The sequence below is a fragment of the Anticarsia gemmatalis genome, chromosome W, assembly GCF_050436995.1.
Source record: "Anticarsia gemmatalis isolate Benzon Research Colony breed Stoneville strain chromosome W, ilAntGemm2 primary, whole genome shotgun sequence".
In the NCBI taxonomy this organism is placed as follows: Eukaryota; Metazoa; Arthropoda; class Insecta; order Lepidoptera; family Erebidae; genus Anticarsia; species Anticarsia gemmatalis.
The window spans coordinates 441,669-463,885 of NC_134775.1; the positions used below are offsets into that span (position 1 = coordinate 441,669).

Here is a 22,217-nt window from a genome sequence, read left to right on the forward strand (position 1 = left end):
ATTTGGTTTTACAGTTCCTAGTTCAGCATTATTTATAGGTTCAGTAATTTGTTCTGAAGGTTGTATAAACTCCGATTGTTCGTTAGTCAAGTTTTCTATACCATCTGTTACTTCTGACCTTGAAATGTTTTGGGGAAGCTGTGTTCTCACAAATTCCGCGACATGAGACAGGAATTGCAGACCCAGCAGGTCTTCTTGGACTTCTGTAGTTAATCCTGATATAGCTGTAGATGCTGGGTCTTGAATAACATAATTTATTTGAGACATTTCAGTTGCTTGTAGTGCGGGCTCTGGATTTATATCTTCAGTCACAAGTGAATCAGGAATAAATCCATTATAATTTATTTGATTAGCTTCCAAAACTTGTCCTATTTGCGAAGCTTCCTCCTCATTTATAGGTGCATATTCCCCATTAGCAAATGGTGGATCTGTTGTACATTCAGCACGACCTGTTTTAGCTATAAGCTGGGATCCTAAAAAATCGATCACTTCGTTTACAGTTTTTTCTAATTTTGGATCTAATATTTGCGCCTCATCTACCGGGACATCGCTTTCTGTTAAATCATCAGACAAAATTTCCGGAAACATTTGACTTACAGCTTCGTCTTTTTCTTTTTCTAGTGGTGTTATATTTTCATTTGTATCTAATACAAATTCATCACGTTTCTTATTCGCTGTTACTTTAGTTTTACTTGTTTTTTCCACTGATTGTTCAGTATTTTCTTCAGGCAATGTTTCATCCAACAACATCGCTTCATATTCTTCAGCGGTCTGCTTTGGAGTCCCTTCTATTTCATCATCTAAAGTATCTGTATCGGATTGCAATAACATATCTTCCATTTGCTCATCCATTAATTCGTCATTCGATGATTGAAGGTCTGTTGGAGCATTCAATGAAGTTACTTTTCTTTGTGCACTATTGTCAATCGCTTGATCGTCAATTGCTGGATTGTCGCTTGTGTTTATTGTATCAGGCTGCAGTTTATTCGTAGACGAGGCCATTTCTTCTACAACAATGGTGTCTGCATGTATAGTTTCAACAATCTCTGGTGCTCTTTCAAGCGCTTGTAATCGCGGTAGCGATAAATGTGAATTTATCCCTAAATCCAGTTCATATCTGGTTTCAACTGAATTATTCCTGATTACTGGCCTTGATTCTTCATTGATGTTTATTTCATTATCTTGTATTTCATCTTCCGAGCTAGATGCTGTATCAGGCGCTTGCACTGGCGGTGAAGATGACTTAACTATTAAAAATTCTGCAATGGGTGGACTATGCACATCTCCATCGAACGTTTGACTAACTGTGGGTATATCAGGTGTTGATTTAAACTTTGTATCAGATTCTATAGGTATTTCTACAACCGTGGATACATTTTCATTAACTTTGGCACGTTTGACTTGAATCTCTGGTTTTAATCCTTTAACTATGGATCCTTTTTTCTTTCCCTTGGTAGTCGGTGTAGGACTATTCTTTGCTATTGGTTCGGTTAATCTGAAATAGATACATTTTTATAATAAGGAGATTGTTATAATGATAAAGAGATTATTATAATTTTCCCCCATCTACATCTTAATTCTCGTTTATTAACTGCAGACACAGATTTATTTGAATATTACCCACAGATACATATGTAAAATGAATGACAAATGTCTTCTAACTAATAATATTATTAATTCAGAATTTTGAACATATGTCTAAACTCCGAAGTACGCTTTTATTTCAACGAAGTGGACACGCAAATTACTCACGAAAAAATATGAACGGAATTTTTTTTAAATATTAGCAAATACAATAACAGAAAAGTTTCTTTAATAAAATAAACTCATACTTACAGGCATAGCCTATCCAAATCAGGCTCCACTGTTATATTCTCAACTTCGACATTCTCCCCAAAGAAACCATTCTGAACTATAGGTCTAGTAACGTCACCCACTTCGTCCACTGCATTCTCTTCATAATTTGGCGTTACTGGCGAGACCATTTCGTAATCATTTGTCATTGATCGACCTTGGTTTATAGAGAGATCTAAAGCGACATCCGAATCGTTATTCCCACCTTCTGATCTATTTAAGTAAGAATTTTTGCCACGATTGAGCGAATTCCCGTTATTACGACATCTTTCTGTGCCTGTACTTGAGTAATTTTTGGAATTTTCCTTTAATAATGCATTATTCGAGTCGATTTGATTGCTCAAAGCTTCATTATCTGCAAATGTACTTGAAGGAGTTGGATGCGAAGTTGATGCCACAGAAACACCCCTATCAAGTAATTTCTGCAAAAGTTCATAGTTTATCAGATTATTTTCCACCGGTGGTGATATATGTTCTGAAGATTTCGTGCAAATTTTGCTTCGACTAATTCTCGCTGGGTTATTTTGGCTGTCACCTTGTCTGGCTGAAACCTTACAATTGCTATAACCCGACGTATCGTTCCCTTCAGTTTGGTACGATGTTGTATTATTAGTATGTCTCGGTGAAACATATCTTGATTCATTTTGTGTGAGCCATTCGGAATTTTGGCCCGATGTAACAGTAGCTGTTTGGCCCGCTGAAACGTACATTGAATCATTTTGACCGGATGAAACAGGCCGGCTACTTTGGCCCGGTGTTGCAGTCCAGTTGCTTTGACTAGATGAAACTGGCCAACTACTTTGGCTCGATGGTGCGCTCCAGCTGTTATTATCAGCTGATGTTGTGTAATAGTCGGTGGTTTGACCAGATGTTATAGTACAATTTCTTTGGCCCGTTGAACGATATTGCGACTCATTTTGACTGGACGAAACAGGCCGTATATTATTTTGGCTGAAACTTGGTATGTTTTGACCAGATGCATGAGTATTTTGTCCAGTTGTATCAGTATTATATATATTGCTATTTACATAGCGTTTTATGTACTCCCACCACGCAGCGTCACATCGAGAAGTAGATTTCAGAGAATTTATATTTTTGCCTTCATTCGTATTTTGGCTGCTCGAAATATCATTTTGGTTAGTCATGTTATTTTGAGGGTGAAATTGATTCGTTTGAGGTCCATAGCAACAATTACTCATAGAGAATGGCTCATTTTGCGTAGGCATTGAGTCGGGATAGTTGTTGTTTCGTTCGGGCAAATTTTGACCAGGGAAAACGTGGTCATAATTTGGTGGTACATTCATGTATTGTGGCGATGCGTGGTCTTGTTGTTCATTGTTGCACATAGGTTCTGAATTAGTGTTGTTTGTGCGTGCCTCTTGTAAAGGGTTTAGAAAAGTCCTGCAAAAGCAATAGGAATGTTGATTTCTTTTTTAAAGGTCTAGTAGGTTGTAAAAAAATATTACAGTGTTATATAAGACTATTTTTCAAAAGTATAAGAGAGGTTTTTGAAAATTCCCTCCTCATTCTCCTTCTGGCTATTCGTCCCATAAATATAGTGATGGGGTCAGCCTTCCGTGAACTCTTGAAAAGGTTAGAATTTTCAAAAATTTAAATTTCTGCCACGGACTGCCACGCGAGCAAAGGCGTGGGCGAAAAGCTAATTAACATATTCCCAGATCCGCATCCCTTCAAGAACTAACTAATAAAAAACAAATAATAAATCCCAAAAAACTTACCACATCAACTCCTCGTACCTATCATAGTTAAACATAATCGGCGGTAATTCACGATCGTTCTCTTTACTTTGAGGCAAGACTTCGTTAGACTCCGTTAATATCACTTCTGTGATATCCCGCTCCTGTAATTGCCCTATCACGGGCCTGGTTTCCATCGGTAACGGTTCCGGAGTCACGTTTATTTCGAGTGAAGGGTCTCTTGGTAGCCAAGTACGAGGCCATGTTGGTAAAAAGCCTTGTGTTTGGGGCATGGTAAATGGCATTTGTTCGACGTGTGCGGGCGCCATACTGTTGAAAATTTTTGATTTTAGATGACTTCTAAAGGAGGAGGTTCTTAATTATTATCTTTTTAGTTTACTGAAGGAATATTAACAATGTATATTATTCACATCATTCAAAATAAGCTAAATCTACTTTACTAAGTATACAAAGTAGCTGACCCGCACAACTTCGCTTGCATCACATAAAAGAGAATGGGTCATAATTTTACCCGTTTTTGTAACATTTTTTACTGCTACTCTGCTCCTATTGGTCGTAGCATGATGTTACATAGTTCTCCGATAAATGGGCTATCTAACACTAAAATATTTTTTCAAATCGGACTAGTTATTCCTGAGATTAGCGCGTTCAAACAAACAAACTCTTCAGCTTTATTATATTACTAGCTGACCCGTGCGGCTCCGCTCGCGTGAATTTCGTACTGTTGCTTATTCGTTTGAGCACGCGAATTGCGAAGCACTCGATACACCTACACATAAAAATGCTAACAACTCTTTTGTCATCTAATGGTTATTTACGAAAGGGACCCGAAGGACACACAATGTGACACAGGCTCAGACAGGCCTGATTTCCTGTGGTTACCTTGTTTTCCGCTCTCGTCTGTATCCGTAGCAGTTTACAGTGTAAATATAATACCTTATTATAGACTGACCATTGCTTACCCGTCTGGATTCAGAATATTATTACAGGTACAGACAGACCTATCTGCGCCGGAGCTCTTCACACGCGTAATAATGTATACTTGCGATGATACGTCCGAAACCGCGTAACCCGTAATTATTTTTTATATTCCATTTCTTACAACAAAGACTGCATAAATTACACTTTCATCTACACACCATACAAAGTACATATATTTAAGGTAAAGATATTATATAGTATAAAACACATTTTCTATTTAGTCCGATATGTATGTATGTTTATATCTCATCCTTATCTCCGGCAGGCTTCAGTCAAATCATATATAGAAATAAATATCTTCTACAATGACTGCGATAAATCAAATTAATGACGAGCTTGAAGAGTTGAATTTTGTAAACTCATTATCGTGCAGCCCAGAAGACTGAGAAGTATATTACCCCTAAGAATAATGATTTAACATTATTTCATACAAATATAAGGAGTATAAAAAAAAACTTTGATGCCCTTCAAGTCTTGTTGTGCCTTACTAAAATAAAATTTGACGTTGTTATTTTAACAGAATGCTGGCTAAGTAAGGTAAGCAATATACCGCTTCTTGACGGGTTTGAAGCTTACTATACGAATAAGATATCTAACCAAAATGACGGTGTCACAATATATGCTAGAGTAGGTCTAAATGTTATCGTATGGTAGCCGGACATTAAGTGCGCAAACTGTTTAGTGTGTCAAATAAATGGCAACTTTGCGATCATAGCAATCTATCGATCGCCCTCCTTTAATACCAGAGATCAGTTTGATGCTTTCATGTCTGGCCTAAACGATGTTCTAAATAGCCTATCAACAATACCTAACATAGCCGTTGTGGGCGATTTGAATATAGATATAAAACCATCCAACAGAAATGACCGAAGTCTAGACTATCTCCTTCTAAATTCATCTCATGGGTTACTGCCTACTCATTTCTACCCCACTAGGCTAGAAAACTGTTTAGACCACACTCTCCTAAAAACTAAATTGTCATGTAGCACACTGGTCTTGGAATCTCACATTACAGATCACAAACCTACTCTTCTAACCCTTATAAATTCAAATCCTACAAAAATAAAAATAATCATAGTGTTATCCGCCAAGACATTGCCGCTATCAAACTCGATTTAGAAACCACCGACTTTACTAATATTTACATCATTAACGACCCAAATGACGCTTTAAATGAATTCATATCTACAATAACAACGTCAATTTCAAAGCACACAACACATACTTGCATCCCAAGTAAAAAATGAATCATAAAGCCTTGGATAACCCCTGGACTCTTGCGATGCATCAAAAACAAAGATAAATTACACATTAAACATAGAAAAGCACCGGATAACATGATAATAAGATTAACATATACACGTTATCGTAACTTTTGCAACAATTTGCTTAGAAAAATTAAAGTTATGTATTAAAGAGCTGTACTAGAAAAAGCGAAAAATAACCCAAAAGCCTTATGGAAGACCATTAAAAACATAACAAACACTCGTAACATAAGTACTAGCCCCGTAAAACTTTTAAATAAAGGTTATGACACTAATTCCTCGCTAAATCAAGTATGCACTTTCTTTGGTAACGTAGGTAAATGTTTAGCAAACAAAATTTAACATCAGCAAGCATCAGCAGGTGCTATACCATCTCTAGGACACGAACATAACATGTCACAGCCACCTTCCAACTCTCTAGTTATACTTGAAGTCGACGAATATGAGATTGAAACGATAATTCTTCAATTACGTAGTGACTGTGCACAGGGTTGGGATGGCATATCCGCGTCGTTGCTAAAGATGTGTCGTCATGCATTAGTACCACCGATAGTACATACATATATTTAATCTATGCATAAAAACAGGCACATTCCTAGATTCTTTTTTTTTTTTTTTTCTTTTTTGTTAAAAAGACAACTCCCGCACTAAGAATTGCTCTTGTGTCGCGGGGACTTTTACAAACATACAAACAACGGACACAAAGCACAACCAGACCCGAAGCAATTATTTGTGGATCGCACAAATAATTGCTCCGTGTGGGAATCGAACCCACGACCTCCCGTTGCAGTGGTATCGGCGTGGCGACCTAAACCACTGCGCCACGGAGGCACAGATGCACTGAAGAAAGCAATAATTCATCCAATTTACAAGGGAGGGGATAAAAATTGTATCAACAATTACAGACCAATATCAGTCTTGACTGCTCTATCAAAAATACTAGAAAAGACCTTGAGCAAAAACCTGAAAAGCTTTCTAAATAAATATCACCTCATAGCTAATAACCAGTATGGCTTTAGGGCCGGCGTCTCGACTGAGGATGCTGTAATGGATCTGACACAAAGTATTGCTAGGAAATTGGACAGCAAAACAAAATGTTTAGGCATATTTTTAGATTTGTCAAAAGCCTTCGATACAGTTTGTATCCCAAACTTAATTTTAAAGTTAGAACATATGGGTATACGTGGCATAACCTTGGATATTTTTAAAGATTTTCTTAAAAATCGCAAATATCAAGTAAAAATTGGCGCGCATCTTAGTGACGATGCAGTCGTTACATACGGGGTGCCCCAAGGTAGCATATTGGGGCCCCTATTGTTTCAGGTATACATTAATGACCTATGTTCGCTGACGCTACCAAATTCAAATATATTTGTATACGCTGATGACACGGCAATTCTTGTCGATGCTCCTACATGGGAAGAAGTAAGAGAAGCCGCGGAATCTGCCCCGACAACTGTCATAAAATGGTTCAGCACTAACCTCTTGACACTGAATGTTTCCAAATCATGCTTCATTCCGTTTCAAATACGTGCTAATACAAAAAGAAATCCATTGGAAACATTTAAAATTAAGGCGCATTCATGCTTAACCCCATCAAGTCCATGCCCTTGTCCTGAACTTGCTAAAGTAGATAGTGTTAAGTACTTGGGTATACATATAGACAACGGTTTGAGATGGGACAAACAGCTAAGTATGTTGATAAATAAAATGATGCGTTTTGTATCTATATTTAAAACGCTTCGAGAATCTGCTGATCATGACACATTAAAAATGGTCTATCTCGCGTTATGCCAATCCGTCGTAGGATACTGCATACCTGTGTGGGGTGGTACAAATAAATCAAATCTCCTGAGAGTAGAGCGAGCACAGAGAGCTATACTCAAGGTTATGATGAAAAAACCGTATAGGTATCCAACTGTACAACTCTACACAGACTGTAAAGTCCTGACAGTTCGCCAGCTGTTTGTCCTACGCTCTATCCTCAGAACACATACTAGCTTACCCCCACCAAATCGTAATAAGCGCACAAATTTACCTTCAGGCATTCGACACAAAACCACTTTCGCGAAACATCAGCACTTCGTAATAAGTATACACATATATAAAAAAATTCACAAGCAGCTAAACATACTTGACCTAAACATACACGAAGTAAAAATAAAAGCGTCAGAATGGCTATTACAACAAGATTACATAACAACAGAATCACTACTTACATACATAGTATAAAACACACACACACACACACACACACACGCACACACGCACACACGCACACGCGCACACGCGCACACGCGCACACGCGCACACGCGCACGCGCGCACGCGCACACGCGCACACACACGCACACGCACACACACACACACACACACACACAAACACACACACACACACACAAACACACACGGAAAAACACATACACACACACACGCACACACATTTATCAACATCACCTGTTAATTGCTATATATAAATTTATTATTATTATTATATTTCATCCGTTGTTTATTTTTTAACGCCATCTATTGGTTGGTGCGAACAACAGGTATCGATACGGCAGGCGCCGCGTTAACTATGCGAATGTTGTGAAATGGATTGCAACGCCATCTATGGTCTCTATAGGGAAACGCAGATTCAAACGATTTCTACGTATTTTTTTCAATTTTCTAAAAATCTTTGAAATTTTATGCTATAAAAAGTATCCTAGAAGTTGCTCCACTACTTATTCTATGCATATACCAAATTTTTGTGCATTCTATCCGGTAGTTTTTACGTGATAGCGACACATACAGACGGAGGACAGACAGACAGACAGACAGACAGACAGACAGACAGACAGACAGACAGACAGACAGACAGACAGACAGACAGACAGAAAAGAAAATTATAAATTGCAGATTCGGTATCAGTATCCGTTACTAAACATCCCCCGTTGGTTTTTTTTTTAAATATATTCAAAGTACAGAATTGACCTCTCTACAGATTTATTATAAGTATAGATTAGTAATTAGTATAGAAGTATAGATATATTAGTATATTAGTATAGATTTAAAGAGTTAATACAACTTACCCGCGTCTGCTCTGATCGATCAACCACTGCCAGAATAACCTGGTATACTCGGTCGTCAGATTGAAATTCTCCTGGTCTTCAATTATCTTAACAATGGCTTCCCTACTCACGCCAGTGGCCAAACAAGTTCTTGTCAAAATATCGGCAAATGAATCTAAATTGTAGAGATTGCCGAACTGAGCTTTCAGCGCTTCGTACTGAATTTCAAGAAATCTGTACGTTATGGCAATTATTAGACGCTGTTTTTCCTGAAAATTTTAAAGAGAAGCCGTGAGTCTTTTGCCGTGGAGGTCCGACAGTCACTCCATGTAAAATATGTACTGCTGTCAGCTGCATCTGGTGAGACTGGAAGCTGACTCCGACATAGTTGAAAGAAAGGCTAGGCTGATGGTGACTTTCCGAGTTAGTCGTGGATTCAATAATAGAGTAGTTGACTATGTTAATGTAAAATTATTAAACTTGTATTAGTAAGTTAGTAAGTAAGTTCATTCAAAATGTAATTAAACATACTCTATGTAACTTTGAAATTGTAGCTATTACAGACTGAAACATTTTATTAGGCACTTATTTGATATCAATAAAAAATAGGAACTTATGACGTCACTAGGTCGTTTTTCTATACTAAAATGTGTTATTGACATTTCATAAAGAGTACTTAGCTGATTTAACTGATAGTCAACTACCCTATTGTTAAAATCGAAAAAAATATTATCTGTCGGATAAAGGAATGAATATAAATTGCTTACATTTAAATCCATTCTGTGTGTGTCCAGGGGTCTATGCGTTTCCGGGGGTCTGTGCGTTTCTTGGGGTCTGTGTGTGTCCGGGGGTCTTGTCGGGCTTCGAGTACCGGGTTCATCATAACCATCGCGACGTTGTCGTCCTTCAGGCTAAGGAGAAAAAAAATATTAGGTCGGGGAAGTCTTTTCGCATTATAGTATGTACATATGTATCAACTTGTAATAAAATCTCTTTGGCTTCAAGAATCACAAATGAGTACACGGTTCATTAACTTTCGTTCAGTGAGCTCGTGAGGTACCCAAATATCTAGCTTTTTTATGTAGAGATAAGATAAGATTTTATTACAAGTTCATACATAAGAGCTATAATGCGAAAAGACTTTTTCCCCGACCTGTAAGACCGCGATATGTAAAAAACCTGAATCTTTATCAACAATGTTATTTTATCGTTTGGTTAGTGGTTTAACCTAGTGTAAAAGTTGTTCAAGCCCGAAAGGGCCTTGTCATGACTTATCATAATTGACACTGGAACCGTAACCTACCCTCATAGAATCACCTGAAATAATATGCGACCACCTTCTATAGAATGGCTAGGCAGAGGCCAGAGAACGCCTCTTGGTACGATCTTTACAAACTTCCTGTGCACGATGAACGCATAAATAACTTTTGTATATAGTAAATTAGGCACATAAACGCATAAAGTAATACGTAAAAATTAGATTGCACATTGTTTACATAAATATATAAATAATAGCATATTTTAAATAATAATTAACATTTAAATTCTTACTTTATACGTTTATGTCAAATTCATTATTTAACAACCTTTTGTTTACATAGAACTTTGTAAAAACACGAATATTATTATTAGAACCTAGTTAATAAGAATCATACGAAGGAACAATCGCGAAACACCGAGCGCCGGCGATCCTTCGATTAAACACGCCGATCGTTCTCGAAAGTACAAGAATGAGAAAGACGTATTGGCAAAACGCGTATGCGCGAGCGAGACGGAAAATCTCTAGAACATCGCGCGGCGCGACACGGCGCGCTTGATCTTTCGCTATGATTCTAGAAGCAATGTTTGTGAATATAAATATGGACGCGCGCCGAGTAGCGGCAGTTTAAGTTTTAAACTCATCGAGTGAAGATCACATCGGAGAAAGAAGAAAAGTACATAGTGAATAAACCGTACATAGTAAAGTATATGAACAGTGTATAGTAAATAGTTTATAATACAGTCCACTTTGAAGAATTGAAGAAAATAAAATAAATATATTACTTCGCAACCGGTGTTCATATTGAAAGAATAGTAATCCTCCACATAGCTGGTCACTTCGAGCGCCGGATTGGAACAGTGCAAGAACAAAGGATGCCGGTTACGCGAAGTCTTAAAGGAAGAATAACCGAACAGTTGGCGACATCGGAGACTACTGCTGCCCTCACGCCAGCCACAGAGATACTAAGTACCGCGACCGCGTCGGAGTCTGCGACCTTGTCGGGGTCAGCGGCCGCGACAGTACTCGGGTCAGCGACCGCTGATATGAATACGATTACGGCTCCAACCGCGAAATCTGTCCGCACAGTGAAGACACGAAGATCGTCGCGTACAACAGGGTCTCGATCAAGGCGAATTATTGAGGCAGAAGAGGAAGTTGCCGCGTTAAAGCTCGCGCTCGCCGAAGCTATATTAAAGCGACTGCGCGTTGAGGTAGAGGATGAAGACGATGACTACGCTCCTTCGTCGGTTGCGGATGAGGAAGAGGACGACGCACCTAGCCGGGTAGAAGAATGGCTGAACAAGACCACGCTTCCCAAAGAAGTGAAGGATCCGGAATGGCGAGGACAGGACACTATCAAGGAAGAAAATCAAGCACACAGGAAAGAAGGTGTCCCTGCGCGTCAGCCGGACGTCACTTCATTGGCAGAGGCGCTCACACAGGCAGTGCGAATGTCCAGAGACGCACCGAGGTACATACAGGAGCTACCAGTCTTTAACGGAGAAATTAGTAATTGGTTGGCGTTCCGCGCCGCCTTTCAGGAAACAAACCAAATGTTTTCGAAAATCGAAAATATTGCCCGCATCAGGAAAAGTTTAAAGGGAGCTGCTCATGAAGCAGTGAGCAGTATGCTGATCAGCCAGCCGGACCCACAAGCCATCTTGGATGCTTTGGAACGCCGATTCGGAAGACCGGACGCACTGGCTATGAAAGAGATGCAAAAACTAAGAAATCTGCAGAAAATTAATGACGACCCACGTGACTTATGCATATTTGCGAATAAAGTGTCTAACATCGTCGCTACGATTGAGGCTCTTAGAAAACTACAATATTTATACAATCCAGAGCTAGTGAAGATTGTTCTAGACAAATTCACACCAATACTGAGGAACAAATGGTACGGCTCCAAAGAAGATATACCAGATCTCAAGAGGCTCGCCGTATTCTTAAACTTGGAGGCTGACAAGTGTGGTGTATTCGCGCAACCTGAAGACGTCACCGTGAGGACACATGAAAAAACCTTCAAGAAGAGGGCGGAGCGCACCTACACAGCCAATGAAAGAAAACCTCAGTGTCTGGTATGCAAGAAGGAACACCAGCTTACCGACTGCCGACGATTTCGTAGCGCGAGTGTTAACGAAAGGTGGGACATAGCAAAGAAGAATAAAATATGTTTCCGCTGCATACTTAGCTCACACAGGCGCGAAAACTGTCAATCCAAGGCATGTGGTGAAGACGGATGCGACATGGCTCACCATCGTTTGTTGCACCACAGAAAAGATACTGTGAAAGGGCAGCCAGCAACTACGGCACCAGTAGAGGTCACGTCAGCGGTAGAAGTTGTAAAAAATACTAACGCCGTAAAAAGTCGTCGAGCCCTGCTGAAGATTGCGCCGGTTACATTGGTCGGTCCGAATAGCACCAGGGTCGACACCTACGCACTGATGGACGACGGGAGCACCATCACCCTGATCGAAGAAAGCCTAGCGGAATTATTAGGTATCGACGGCCCGCGAGACGACATGTGGGTGCAAGGGCTTAACGAGACGGCGAAACACGAAAACAGCAAGAGAGTGGACGTAACCATACGAGGCCGATACAACTCCAATGGCCAACAGTATAAAATGCGGAATGTACGCACTGTGCAGAAACTAATGTTCACGCACCAAACGATTAGCCGAAGTGACGTCGAAAACTGCGCACATCTGAAGAGCATAGAAGACCAGCTAATATACCAAGATGCTCGACCAAAAATCCTTATTGGACAAGACAACTGGGAGCTGTTAGTAGCGCTGGACATCAGGACTGGAAATCGAGACCAACCAGTAGCAACTAACACCAAATTAGGCTGGGTCTTACATGGATGCCGAACTTCTAGGATAAGGACAGTTGACTTCTGTGGATACACTACTAGCCCAGAAGAAGATGAAAAACCCATGGAGAAAATGATGAAAGAATTCTTTGACCTGGAAGCACTCGGAGTAGAAGCAAAGAAAAAAAGGAACGACCCTGACGAACGCGCCTTGGAGATACTCAATGCACACAGTAGACGGTTGCCCGAAGGACGTTTCGAGACCGCCCTTCTCTGGAAGAATGAAAATAGTATAATTCCGAACAATTTTGACAACGCCTTCAAAAGGCTGGTTAACCTAGAAAAGAAACTGGACAGAGAACCGAAACTTAAAACACAGTATGAAGAAAGGATTCAAAACCTTCTTAGCTCAGGATACGCGGAAATTGTGACCACACCTGCAGCGCCTGGAAAAACTTGGTACCTGCCTCACTTTGCTGTATGCAATCCTGCTAAGCCTAAGATACGACTCGTGCATGACGCGGCTGCTAGATCACACGGAACAAGCCTAAATGACATGTTGCTCTCTGGTCCTGATCTCTTGCAACACCTGCCTGGAGTCATCATGCGATTCAGACAACACGCTTTCGCAATCTCGGCCGACATCAAAGAGATGTTTATGCAAATCAAAATAAGGGAAGAAGATCGAGATGCGCTGAGATTCCTGTGGCGTGGAGACAATAGAGGGAATAAAACACCGGAGGAGTATCGGATGACATCTGTGATCTTCGGAGCCACATCATCACCATGCACCGCGCTATACATCAAAAACAAAAACGCAGAAGAACATCGCGAGACGTATCCTCAAGCGGCCAAGGAAATTATCAGGAACCATTATATGGACGACTTTATAACAAGCTTTCCGACCAAAGAAGAAGCTGTCCGCGTGTCGAAGGAGGTTGATAAAATACATAAGAAAGCTAGTTTCGTGCTTCGAGGATGGACATCGAACGATCAGTCTGTGTTACAACATTTTGACACAGACCAGGAAAATAAGATTTTACCAATCGGCAGTAATAAGGAGAAAACATTGGGCCTGTTGGGGGAGACCGGTAAAGACTGCATCAGCTTTCAACTGAACGAAAATAAGACGCCACCAGAAGTACTAAAGGATACACGTCCCCCAACGAAAAGAGAAGCTTTGAGTATCATTATGTCACTATTTGACCCACTCGGCCTGGTCTCTCCTGTAACAACACCAGCAAAGAGATTGATGCAAGAACGTGGCGATTTGGCACAGGATGGGATGACCCCATGCCCGAAGAATTACAGCCTCGCAGGTCAACGTGGTTGAAAAACCTGCTGGCAATCAAGAGCCTGAAGATCGCACGCTGTTACAACATTGGCCCGGCGATACAGGAAAGGGAATTGCATACCTTTGTCGACGCCAGCGAAGAAGCGTATTCAGCTGCCATCTACATCAGGATGCTGCGCGCCGACGTAACTGTACATGTGGCATTGGCAGTAGGGAAGAGTCGCGTCGCGCCATTTATTTTATTTATTTATTTTAAACTTCATATACATGTGTATATAGGCGGACTTAATGCCAAAGGCATTATCTACCAGTCTACCTTAGGGTGATGCAGAGATTGAAAGAAGTAGGTGTTTAAAAAAATAAAAATAAAGGACGTTAAGAACCAGGTTTACCAATAAATAAAAATAAGGTCATGTATGAACGTGTACTTAAATATAAATAGGTTTATACATACATAATGATTAACAAATAAGAAATATTAAATACATATACCCATATACATAAATAAATAATAAAATATACTATATACTGAATTATACAATATAATAATAATAATAATAATAATAACATTTATTTCAGACTTTGTCCATATTCTTGTTAGTAACAATGTTCTTAGTCTAATGTTAGTAAAAATACAAATACAAGTACACATAAGTCAGGCGCTTGCTCTCGTGTGGAGGCCTATCCAGTGTGCCAACAGTACCGAGTCCCAGCGGCCGGCACACGTCGTCAGCATGGTGCTGGGGCTGCTGCGCACCCGGGCTAGCATCGAGGCACAGCGCTTGCGTATGATCGCATGGAAGCCGTCCACGTGCGCCTCCGCGAACATGCCACTCGCGCTACAGTAGCGCGGCAGCCCCATCAACACCCTGAACGCATTATTATACTGTATACGCAGAGCGCTGTACGTCCCCTGCGTGTAATTGGCCCACAGACTGCACGTGTAGAAGGTCTGACAGAATGCCCTAAATAGTGTGACCTTCACTTGTTCAGTACAACGTGCGAATCTGCGAGCCAACATATTACAGCGGATACACAGCGCCCTACGTTCTCTCTCCATATCCATGTTGTCTTTAAGGTCTTCAGTGACCCAATGGCCCAGATACTTGAAATGAGTGACTCTGTTTAAAGGTGTACCGTAGAGTGAGACGGGTGGTATATCTGAGTAATCTTTTTTGGGAGCTCTAAAAACCATAACCTCACTTTTCTTAACATTGTATCTGAGCCCATGGGCCTCCGCATACCTTTCACATATTCGAAGTAACTTGCGCAACGCTCCGATTGAAGGGCTGAGCAGCACCATGTCATCTGCGTAGCTAATATTGTTAACACAAATTCCCTCGATATGACATCCAATTCCTGTGCTGCTCAGCTCTCCAATCAGGCGGTCAATATACAAATTAAAAAGTTTCGGTGAAGTCAACCCTCCCTGCCTCACCCCACACTCTAACCCGTATTCATCCGATCTACTATCCGCCCACCTAACAGTATTTTTCTGGTTATTGTACCAGTACTCAAATATCGATACAATCTCAGGGGGCAGACTAGTGTCTCGACGCATTTTATTCCACAATAGGTCGTATGAGACCATATCAAAAGCCCGGGACAGATCCAGGAAACACGCGTACACTGGCGTCTTACGCGAGGTGTAGTAGTGCACAGTCTGCTTGAGACACAGGATCGCACTTTCAGTTGATATACCAGCCCGAAAACCGAACTGACCGTCATGCAGTTTTATATGTTCAGTTAAATGGCCGTCAAGCAGACTGTCCAATACCTTCGCTATGACCGAAGCTAGCGAGATAGGCCTATAATTTAACCTATCCGATACATCACCAGTTTTATTTTTTACAATAGGGACCACAACAGTAAACATGAGATCGTCCGGTAGGTAGGAGTGGCTAACACACAGATTAAATAACAAAGCTAGAACCCTTGGCAAGTGTGGCCCAGCGTGTCGCAGGTGCTCAATGCTGAGGCTATCATGACCTGGAGACTTTCCTCTTTTCATACAATTTATGACCAAAGCTATATCTTTTGCAGTAAACCTTACATTGATATCTCCAGACGTAGCCCCAACACCGGACACCGACAACAGATCCGATTGCGCAGGCCTCAAATTATATTATGAATAATAAATATATACAAATAAAAACTAAGACGAGTGTGACGATTCTGCTACTTGTTTTAACAAGAGATTCCGCACTTTGCTCTTAAACGTATGACGGTTAGTGGACATCCTGATTTCAAGAGGGAGCGCATTCCATAATAAAACCGATTGGACAGGAAAGGAAGAGTTGACAAACCCAGAAGTGTGAGATGGACATAGAAGAAGAAGATTGTTTGAGGAACGGAGGTTACGGTTGTGATTGTCGCACAGATATTGAAAGTAGGGAGTTAGGTAGGCTGGGGGAGTAGAAGAAGAGAGAAAAGAGAAGAGAGTCGTGAGTGCACGTAAGTGTCGACGCTCACGAATAGGTAGCCACCTAAGTTGGGAGCGATAAGTAGATATATGATCATACTTGCGGAGGTTGAAGATGAATCGAATGCAGTTGTTAAGAAGACGGTCTAGTTTGTTGAGGAGATCTGCATTCAGGTCAAAGTAACACACATCACCATAGTCGATCAGAGGGAAGATTAAGGTCTGCACAAGCATAGCTTTAGTCCTAGAAGGTAAAAAGTTCTTAAGACGATAAAGAGCCCTCAGTATGCCAGTGACCCTTTTACAAACATTAGAAACTTGGGCTCTCCAGCTTAAAGTTGAGTCCAAGTACAGGCCAAGATCTTTTACGGTAGGGGTCAGTTCTATGGTAGAGCCATTAAATATAACTGGTGGTACCTGCATATGATCTAACCTACTAATGCTACGATTACTTCCTACAACTATAGCCTGGCATTTGGTAGGATTAACAGCCAAGCCGAATTTCATCGACCAACACTTGACATGCTCGAGGTCGTTATTTAACTCGGCGACAACTGAGGCTATAGAATCCACTGTTCCTTGCGAGTAGAGTTGCAAGTCGTCCGCATACAGATGATACGCTCCCTGAAGGTTTTTAGTCACAAGATTAATGAAAATTGAAAACAATAGTGGAGAGAGGAGGCCGCCTTGTGGGACGCCAGTGTCGAGTTCACGCCAGCTCGATGAAGATTCACCGATGTGAACCGACTGTTGGCGTCCTTGAAGATACGAGGAAAACCAATCCAGCGCACCGGAAGATATGTTAAGATGGGAAAGGATGGCGAGAAGGATATCATGACTGACGGTATTAAAGGCGTTCGAGAAATCAACCAAAGCCACCACGGTGACTTTAGTATCCTCCATGCCAGCCCTAATATCGCCAGTCACTTTTAGGAGGGCGGAAGTAGTGCTATGACCTGGTCTGAACCCAGATTGAAGTGGGTCAAGGAGGTTGTTATTAAGCACAAACTGTGTTAGTTGCTTGTGTACACAGGCCTCAAGCACTTTGGAGAGGAAAGGGAGAATCGATATGGGGCGGAAGTGAGCTGGACTTGAGGGATTAGGAATTTTTGGTAACGGTATAATGTAGGCTTTGCGCCACAGAGAAGGAAAAGTACCAGAGGTAAGGGAGAAATTTATGATATGGGAAATGGCGGGGAGCAGATGATCCAAGACAGAGACGACCATATGACGACTAACGCCATCGGCGCCCACTGCATTGGACTTAATTGACAGGATAATCTTCTTAATATCTTCCGGTGTAACTGGAGCAAAATAAAAGGATTCGAAATTGAGTCGAGGTAAATTCATCAGGGCACGAACGGTGTTGCATTTGGTTTGGTGATCCAAAGGTACAGAGGAAGTGAAGTGGGTATTGATGTCATCCAAACCAACCGTGCACTGTGGATCGTTACTACGGTGTTTGCCGATACCTAGAGTCCCAAGGAACTTCCAGATATCAGCAGGGGAAGAAGAAGATAGATTACTGAGAATGTGTCGGCGTTTAGCATTGCGTACCATCTGATTGCATCTGTTCCTTGCAACTTTGAACCGAACCCAATTGTCGTCACAGCGGTCTCTGCGGAACTTTGCGAATGCCCTATCCCTACGCCTCATGGCCATACGAACTCCTTCAGACATCCAGGGAGCAGGCGGTCGCTTGAGTTTCACTTTTCTGACGGGCGCATGGACGTCAAACAGCCCAATAACAGCTTTGTAAAAAATGCCCAACTTGTCATCGATTGTGTGGGCTGTCGTTAGCTGCTCCCAATCGATTTTCGCAGCGTCCCTACACAGTTTAGTTACGTCCATACGCCCAAAGCAGCGTCTGTACAGAACCTTGGGACGGGATTTGGGAGGTTTGAGGGTATAGGACAAATGAATTAGGTCGTGATGAGAGAAACCAGGGGCAGGGTATTGACCAAAAAATGAGGCAAGGGTGGGAGCAGACGTAATCATTAGATCCAACCATGTATCATCGCCTTCGGTGTTGTGATGAGTGGCATTCAGTGGTAGAACATGTAGACTGGCGGACTTAATGATGTCTAGGAGTTTACGGGAACGGAGTGAACCGGGAGAGAGGAGATCGGTGTTGAGATCGCCCATGATGATGTGATGCGAGTAAGCGGACCCTAAAGATTCCAGCACTAGTTCAATACTGGAGAAGTAGTCGACAGATGGGGGACAGTATACTACGCCAAGAAGGATTTTAGCCCCTTTACCCCAAACCTCCAAGAAAAGAAATTCGGCGGAAGCGGAGTAATTAGGACAGGAGGAAGCTACGATTTGATAAGGGAGGTCACTTCTGAGGTAGATAGCGACGCCACCCCCTCTCCTGTCTATCCGATCATTACGGATGAGAGAGAATCCAGGGAGGGGGTAAGAAGTTGAAGGAAGGTGAGGTTTGAGCCAGGTCTCCGAAATCAGGACGGCATGAACGTCAGCATCACAGAATGCCTCCCGCAGGTCATTGTAATGGCTAGGCACGCTTTGCGCATTTATGTGACATACGTTAAACAAATTTATCCCAGAACGCTCAAAGGTCTGTCGGACGAAGTCGCCTAGCGTGCCTGTCGTAGAGCAAAAGCTATCTTCCGAGGATGTAGTAGAGTCGTTCGCAGAAACATATGAAGCATCATCATCAGACATAGTGTATAAATATTAAATAAATGATAGTATATATATATATATAATAAATAATTATCCTTAAATAGTAATTATAAAGATAAAAGTGATAAAAAAAACAAAATACTACGGTGCAAATTGCATCTCTGCCATTGAAGCCTACCTCAATACCTCGACTCGAACTTCAAGCCGCTCTGCTAGGCGCACGATTAGCACGCACGACGGAACAAGAACACGACTTCGTGTTCACCCGAAAGGTGTACTGGAGTGACTCCCGCACAGTACTGGCGTGGATAAGAGCTGAACCACGCACTTTCAAGACGTTTGTTGCGCATCGCCTGGCAGAAATTGAAGAGCTAACTAAGGTGAATGAGTGGCGGTGGGTTCCAACAAAGGAAAATGTAGCTGACGACGCAACCCGAGATACACCCGCAGACTTCAACTCAGGACATCGATGGTTCCATGGTCCCGACTTTTTAAGAAAACCAGAAGTGGATTGGCCCTCAGAAGAAGTCAAGCCAATTGTCGAGAAAACAGGTGAAGAAAAATGTCTCGTCACGCTAGAAAGAGACACGCCAATGTACTTGCCGAACATCGAGAATATCGCTATGTGGCAAACACTGATACGCGCTACAGGAAGAATGCTGCAGTTCATCGACCTGTGCAGGAAAAGAAAACACGTTGCAGCTGTAACTAGAAAACGTACCAAGGAAAAGCAGGAAAATGACCCAACCTGGAAGAAAAATGAACGCAAGAAGAAAGGAAATGAAACATCAGTGAAGACTGAAGAAAAGAAAAGGCTGATTCCCCTCGATGCAACCTATCTACAAAGAGCTGAAAATATGTGGATACGAGCGATGCAGGATGAAAGCTACGCACAGGAAAGGACAAGGATAGAAAACGGTAATGCGCCGACTGGAAAAGATCGACTAGCCAATCTAAGCGTTATCATCGGCGAAGATGGCTTGCTGCGCCTACGGGGAAGAATTTCAGCTGCATCCGGAATTAGTGTAACCACGACCAACCCTGTTCTGCTCGACGGCCAACATCGATACACGAAAATGTATATCCAGCACATACATGAGAAAATGATCCACGGCGGAGTAGAGCTGGTTGTGAACGAACTGCGACAGCGGTGTTGGGTGACACGAATACGCCCGACGGTAAAAAACGTTATAAGGAATTGCCAGAGATGTAAAATAAGAAGAGCAAAGCCGACTAAGCCTTCAACAGGAGACTTACCAGCAGCTCGACTAACTCACGGCGCAAGACCCTTCTCTTACACAGGGGTCGATTACTTTGGTCCAGTAGAAGTAACAGTAGCCAGACACAGAGAAAAGAGATGGGTAGCTCTCTTCACCTGTCTCACTGTAAGAGCAGTACACTTAGAAGTGGTGCCGTCGTTAAGCGCAGACTCGGCTATCTGCGCGATAAGAAGATTCATCGGGAGAAAAGGAATGCCGACAGAGCTGTGGTCGGACAACGGAACTTGTTTCAAAGCAGCCGACAAGGAGCTACGGGAAGCCTGGAGAGCAATGCAGGAAGAAGCGAGTGTACACCATATAAAGTGGCGCTTCATACCCCCTGCCTCGCCTTTCATGGGAGGGGCATGGGAGCGTCTAGTACGGAGCGTAAAAGAAGCCCTTCGGGTTACACTCCGAGAAAAGCATCCCAGCGACGAAGTTCTACATACGCTCCTGGTCGAAGCCGAGAACATTCTAAATTCACGTCCTCTCACCCATGTGACGGTCAACCCCGAAGAACCGGAAGCTCTAACGCCAAATCACATTCTACTGGGTCCGAGCTGTCACGTGCCTGCGCCTGTCAGCTTTAACGAGAACAATGAGGCCACTCGAAGTCTGTGGAGACAAGCGCAGCAACTAGCAGACACTTTCTGGAAGCGTTGGGTAAAAGAATACAGGCCGTTACTCCAACACCGGCGGGAGCCGCACGCATCTGGTACACCCCTGCGTGTCGGCGATGTAGTAATCATCTGCGATTCCAACCTACCGAGGAATGTGTGGCCAAAGAGACGAGTGACACGCGTCTTCCCTGGCAAAGACAACGAGATACGAGTTGTGGACATCACTACCAGCAACGGCCATGTCTTGCGGCGACCATGCAAGAAGGTCATCGTGCTACCAGTTGAATCGCAAGATGCGACGGCGGGAGAAATGTGCACGATGAACGCATAAATAACTTTTGTATATAGTAAATTAGGCACATAAACGCATAAAGTAATACGTAAAAATTAGATTGCACATTGTTTACATAAATATATAAATAATAGCATATTTTAAATAATAATTAACATTTAAATTCTTACTTTATACGTTTATGTCAAATTCATTATTTAGAAATATCATTAACAACCTTTTGTTTACATAGAACTTTGTAGAAACACGAATATTATTATTAGAACCTTCCAGTTAATAAGAATCATGCGAAGGAACAATCGCGAAACACCGAGCGCCGGCGATCCTTCGATTAAACACGCCGATCGTTCCCGAAAGTACAAGAATGAGAAAGACGTATTGGCAAAACGCGTATGCGCGAGCGAGACGGAAAATCTCTAGAACATCGCGCGGCGCGACACGGCGCGCTTGATCTTTCGCTATGATTCTAGAAGCAATGTTTGTGAATATAAATATGGACGCGCGCCGAGTAGCGGCAGTTTAAGTTTTAAACTCATCGAGTGATGATCACATCGGAGAAAGAAGAAAAGTACATAGTGAATAAACCGTACATAGTAAAGTATATGAACAGTGTATAGTAAATAGTTTATAATACAGTCCACTTTGAAGAATGAGTCACACCAATGATTTTTGTTATGAGCATATTTAAAAACTAGGTACTTCAAGGATAAAAAATCTGTTTTTATTTTTTTCGTATCT

The 22,217-nt window shown here is 41.8% G+C and overlaps 2 protein-coding genes across 2 annotated transcripts; both read left to right on the top strand.

Moving 5' to 3' along the window:
• The first annotated feature begins 11,003 nt into the window (after positions 1–11,003).
• LOC142985756 (uncharacterized) lies at positions 11,004–14,276 on the top strand. Its single transcript, XM_076134003.1, has one exon. It carries the CDS (start codon positions 11,004–11,006, stop codon positions 14,274–14,276), a length of 3,273 nt encoding a protein of 1,090 aa, XP_075990118.1.
• A 4,875-nt stretch (positions 14,277–19,151) lies between these two features.
• On the top strand, positions 19,152–21,518 carry LOC142985758 (uncharacterized). Its single transcript, XM_076134004.1, has 2 exons — positions 19,152–19,164; positions 19,513–21,518. Exons 1-2 carry the CDS (start codon positions 19,152–19,154, stop codon positions 21,516–21,518), a joined length of 2,019 nt encoding a protein of 672 aa, XP_075990119.1.
• The last annotated feature ends 699 nt before the right edge of the window (positions 21,519–22,217 follow it).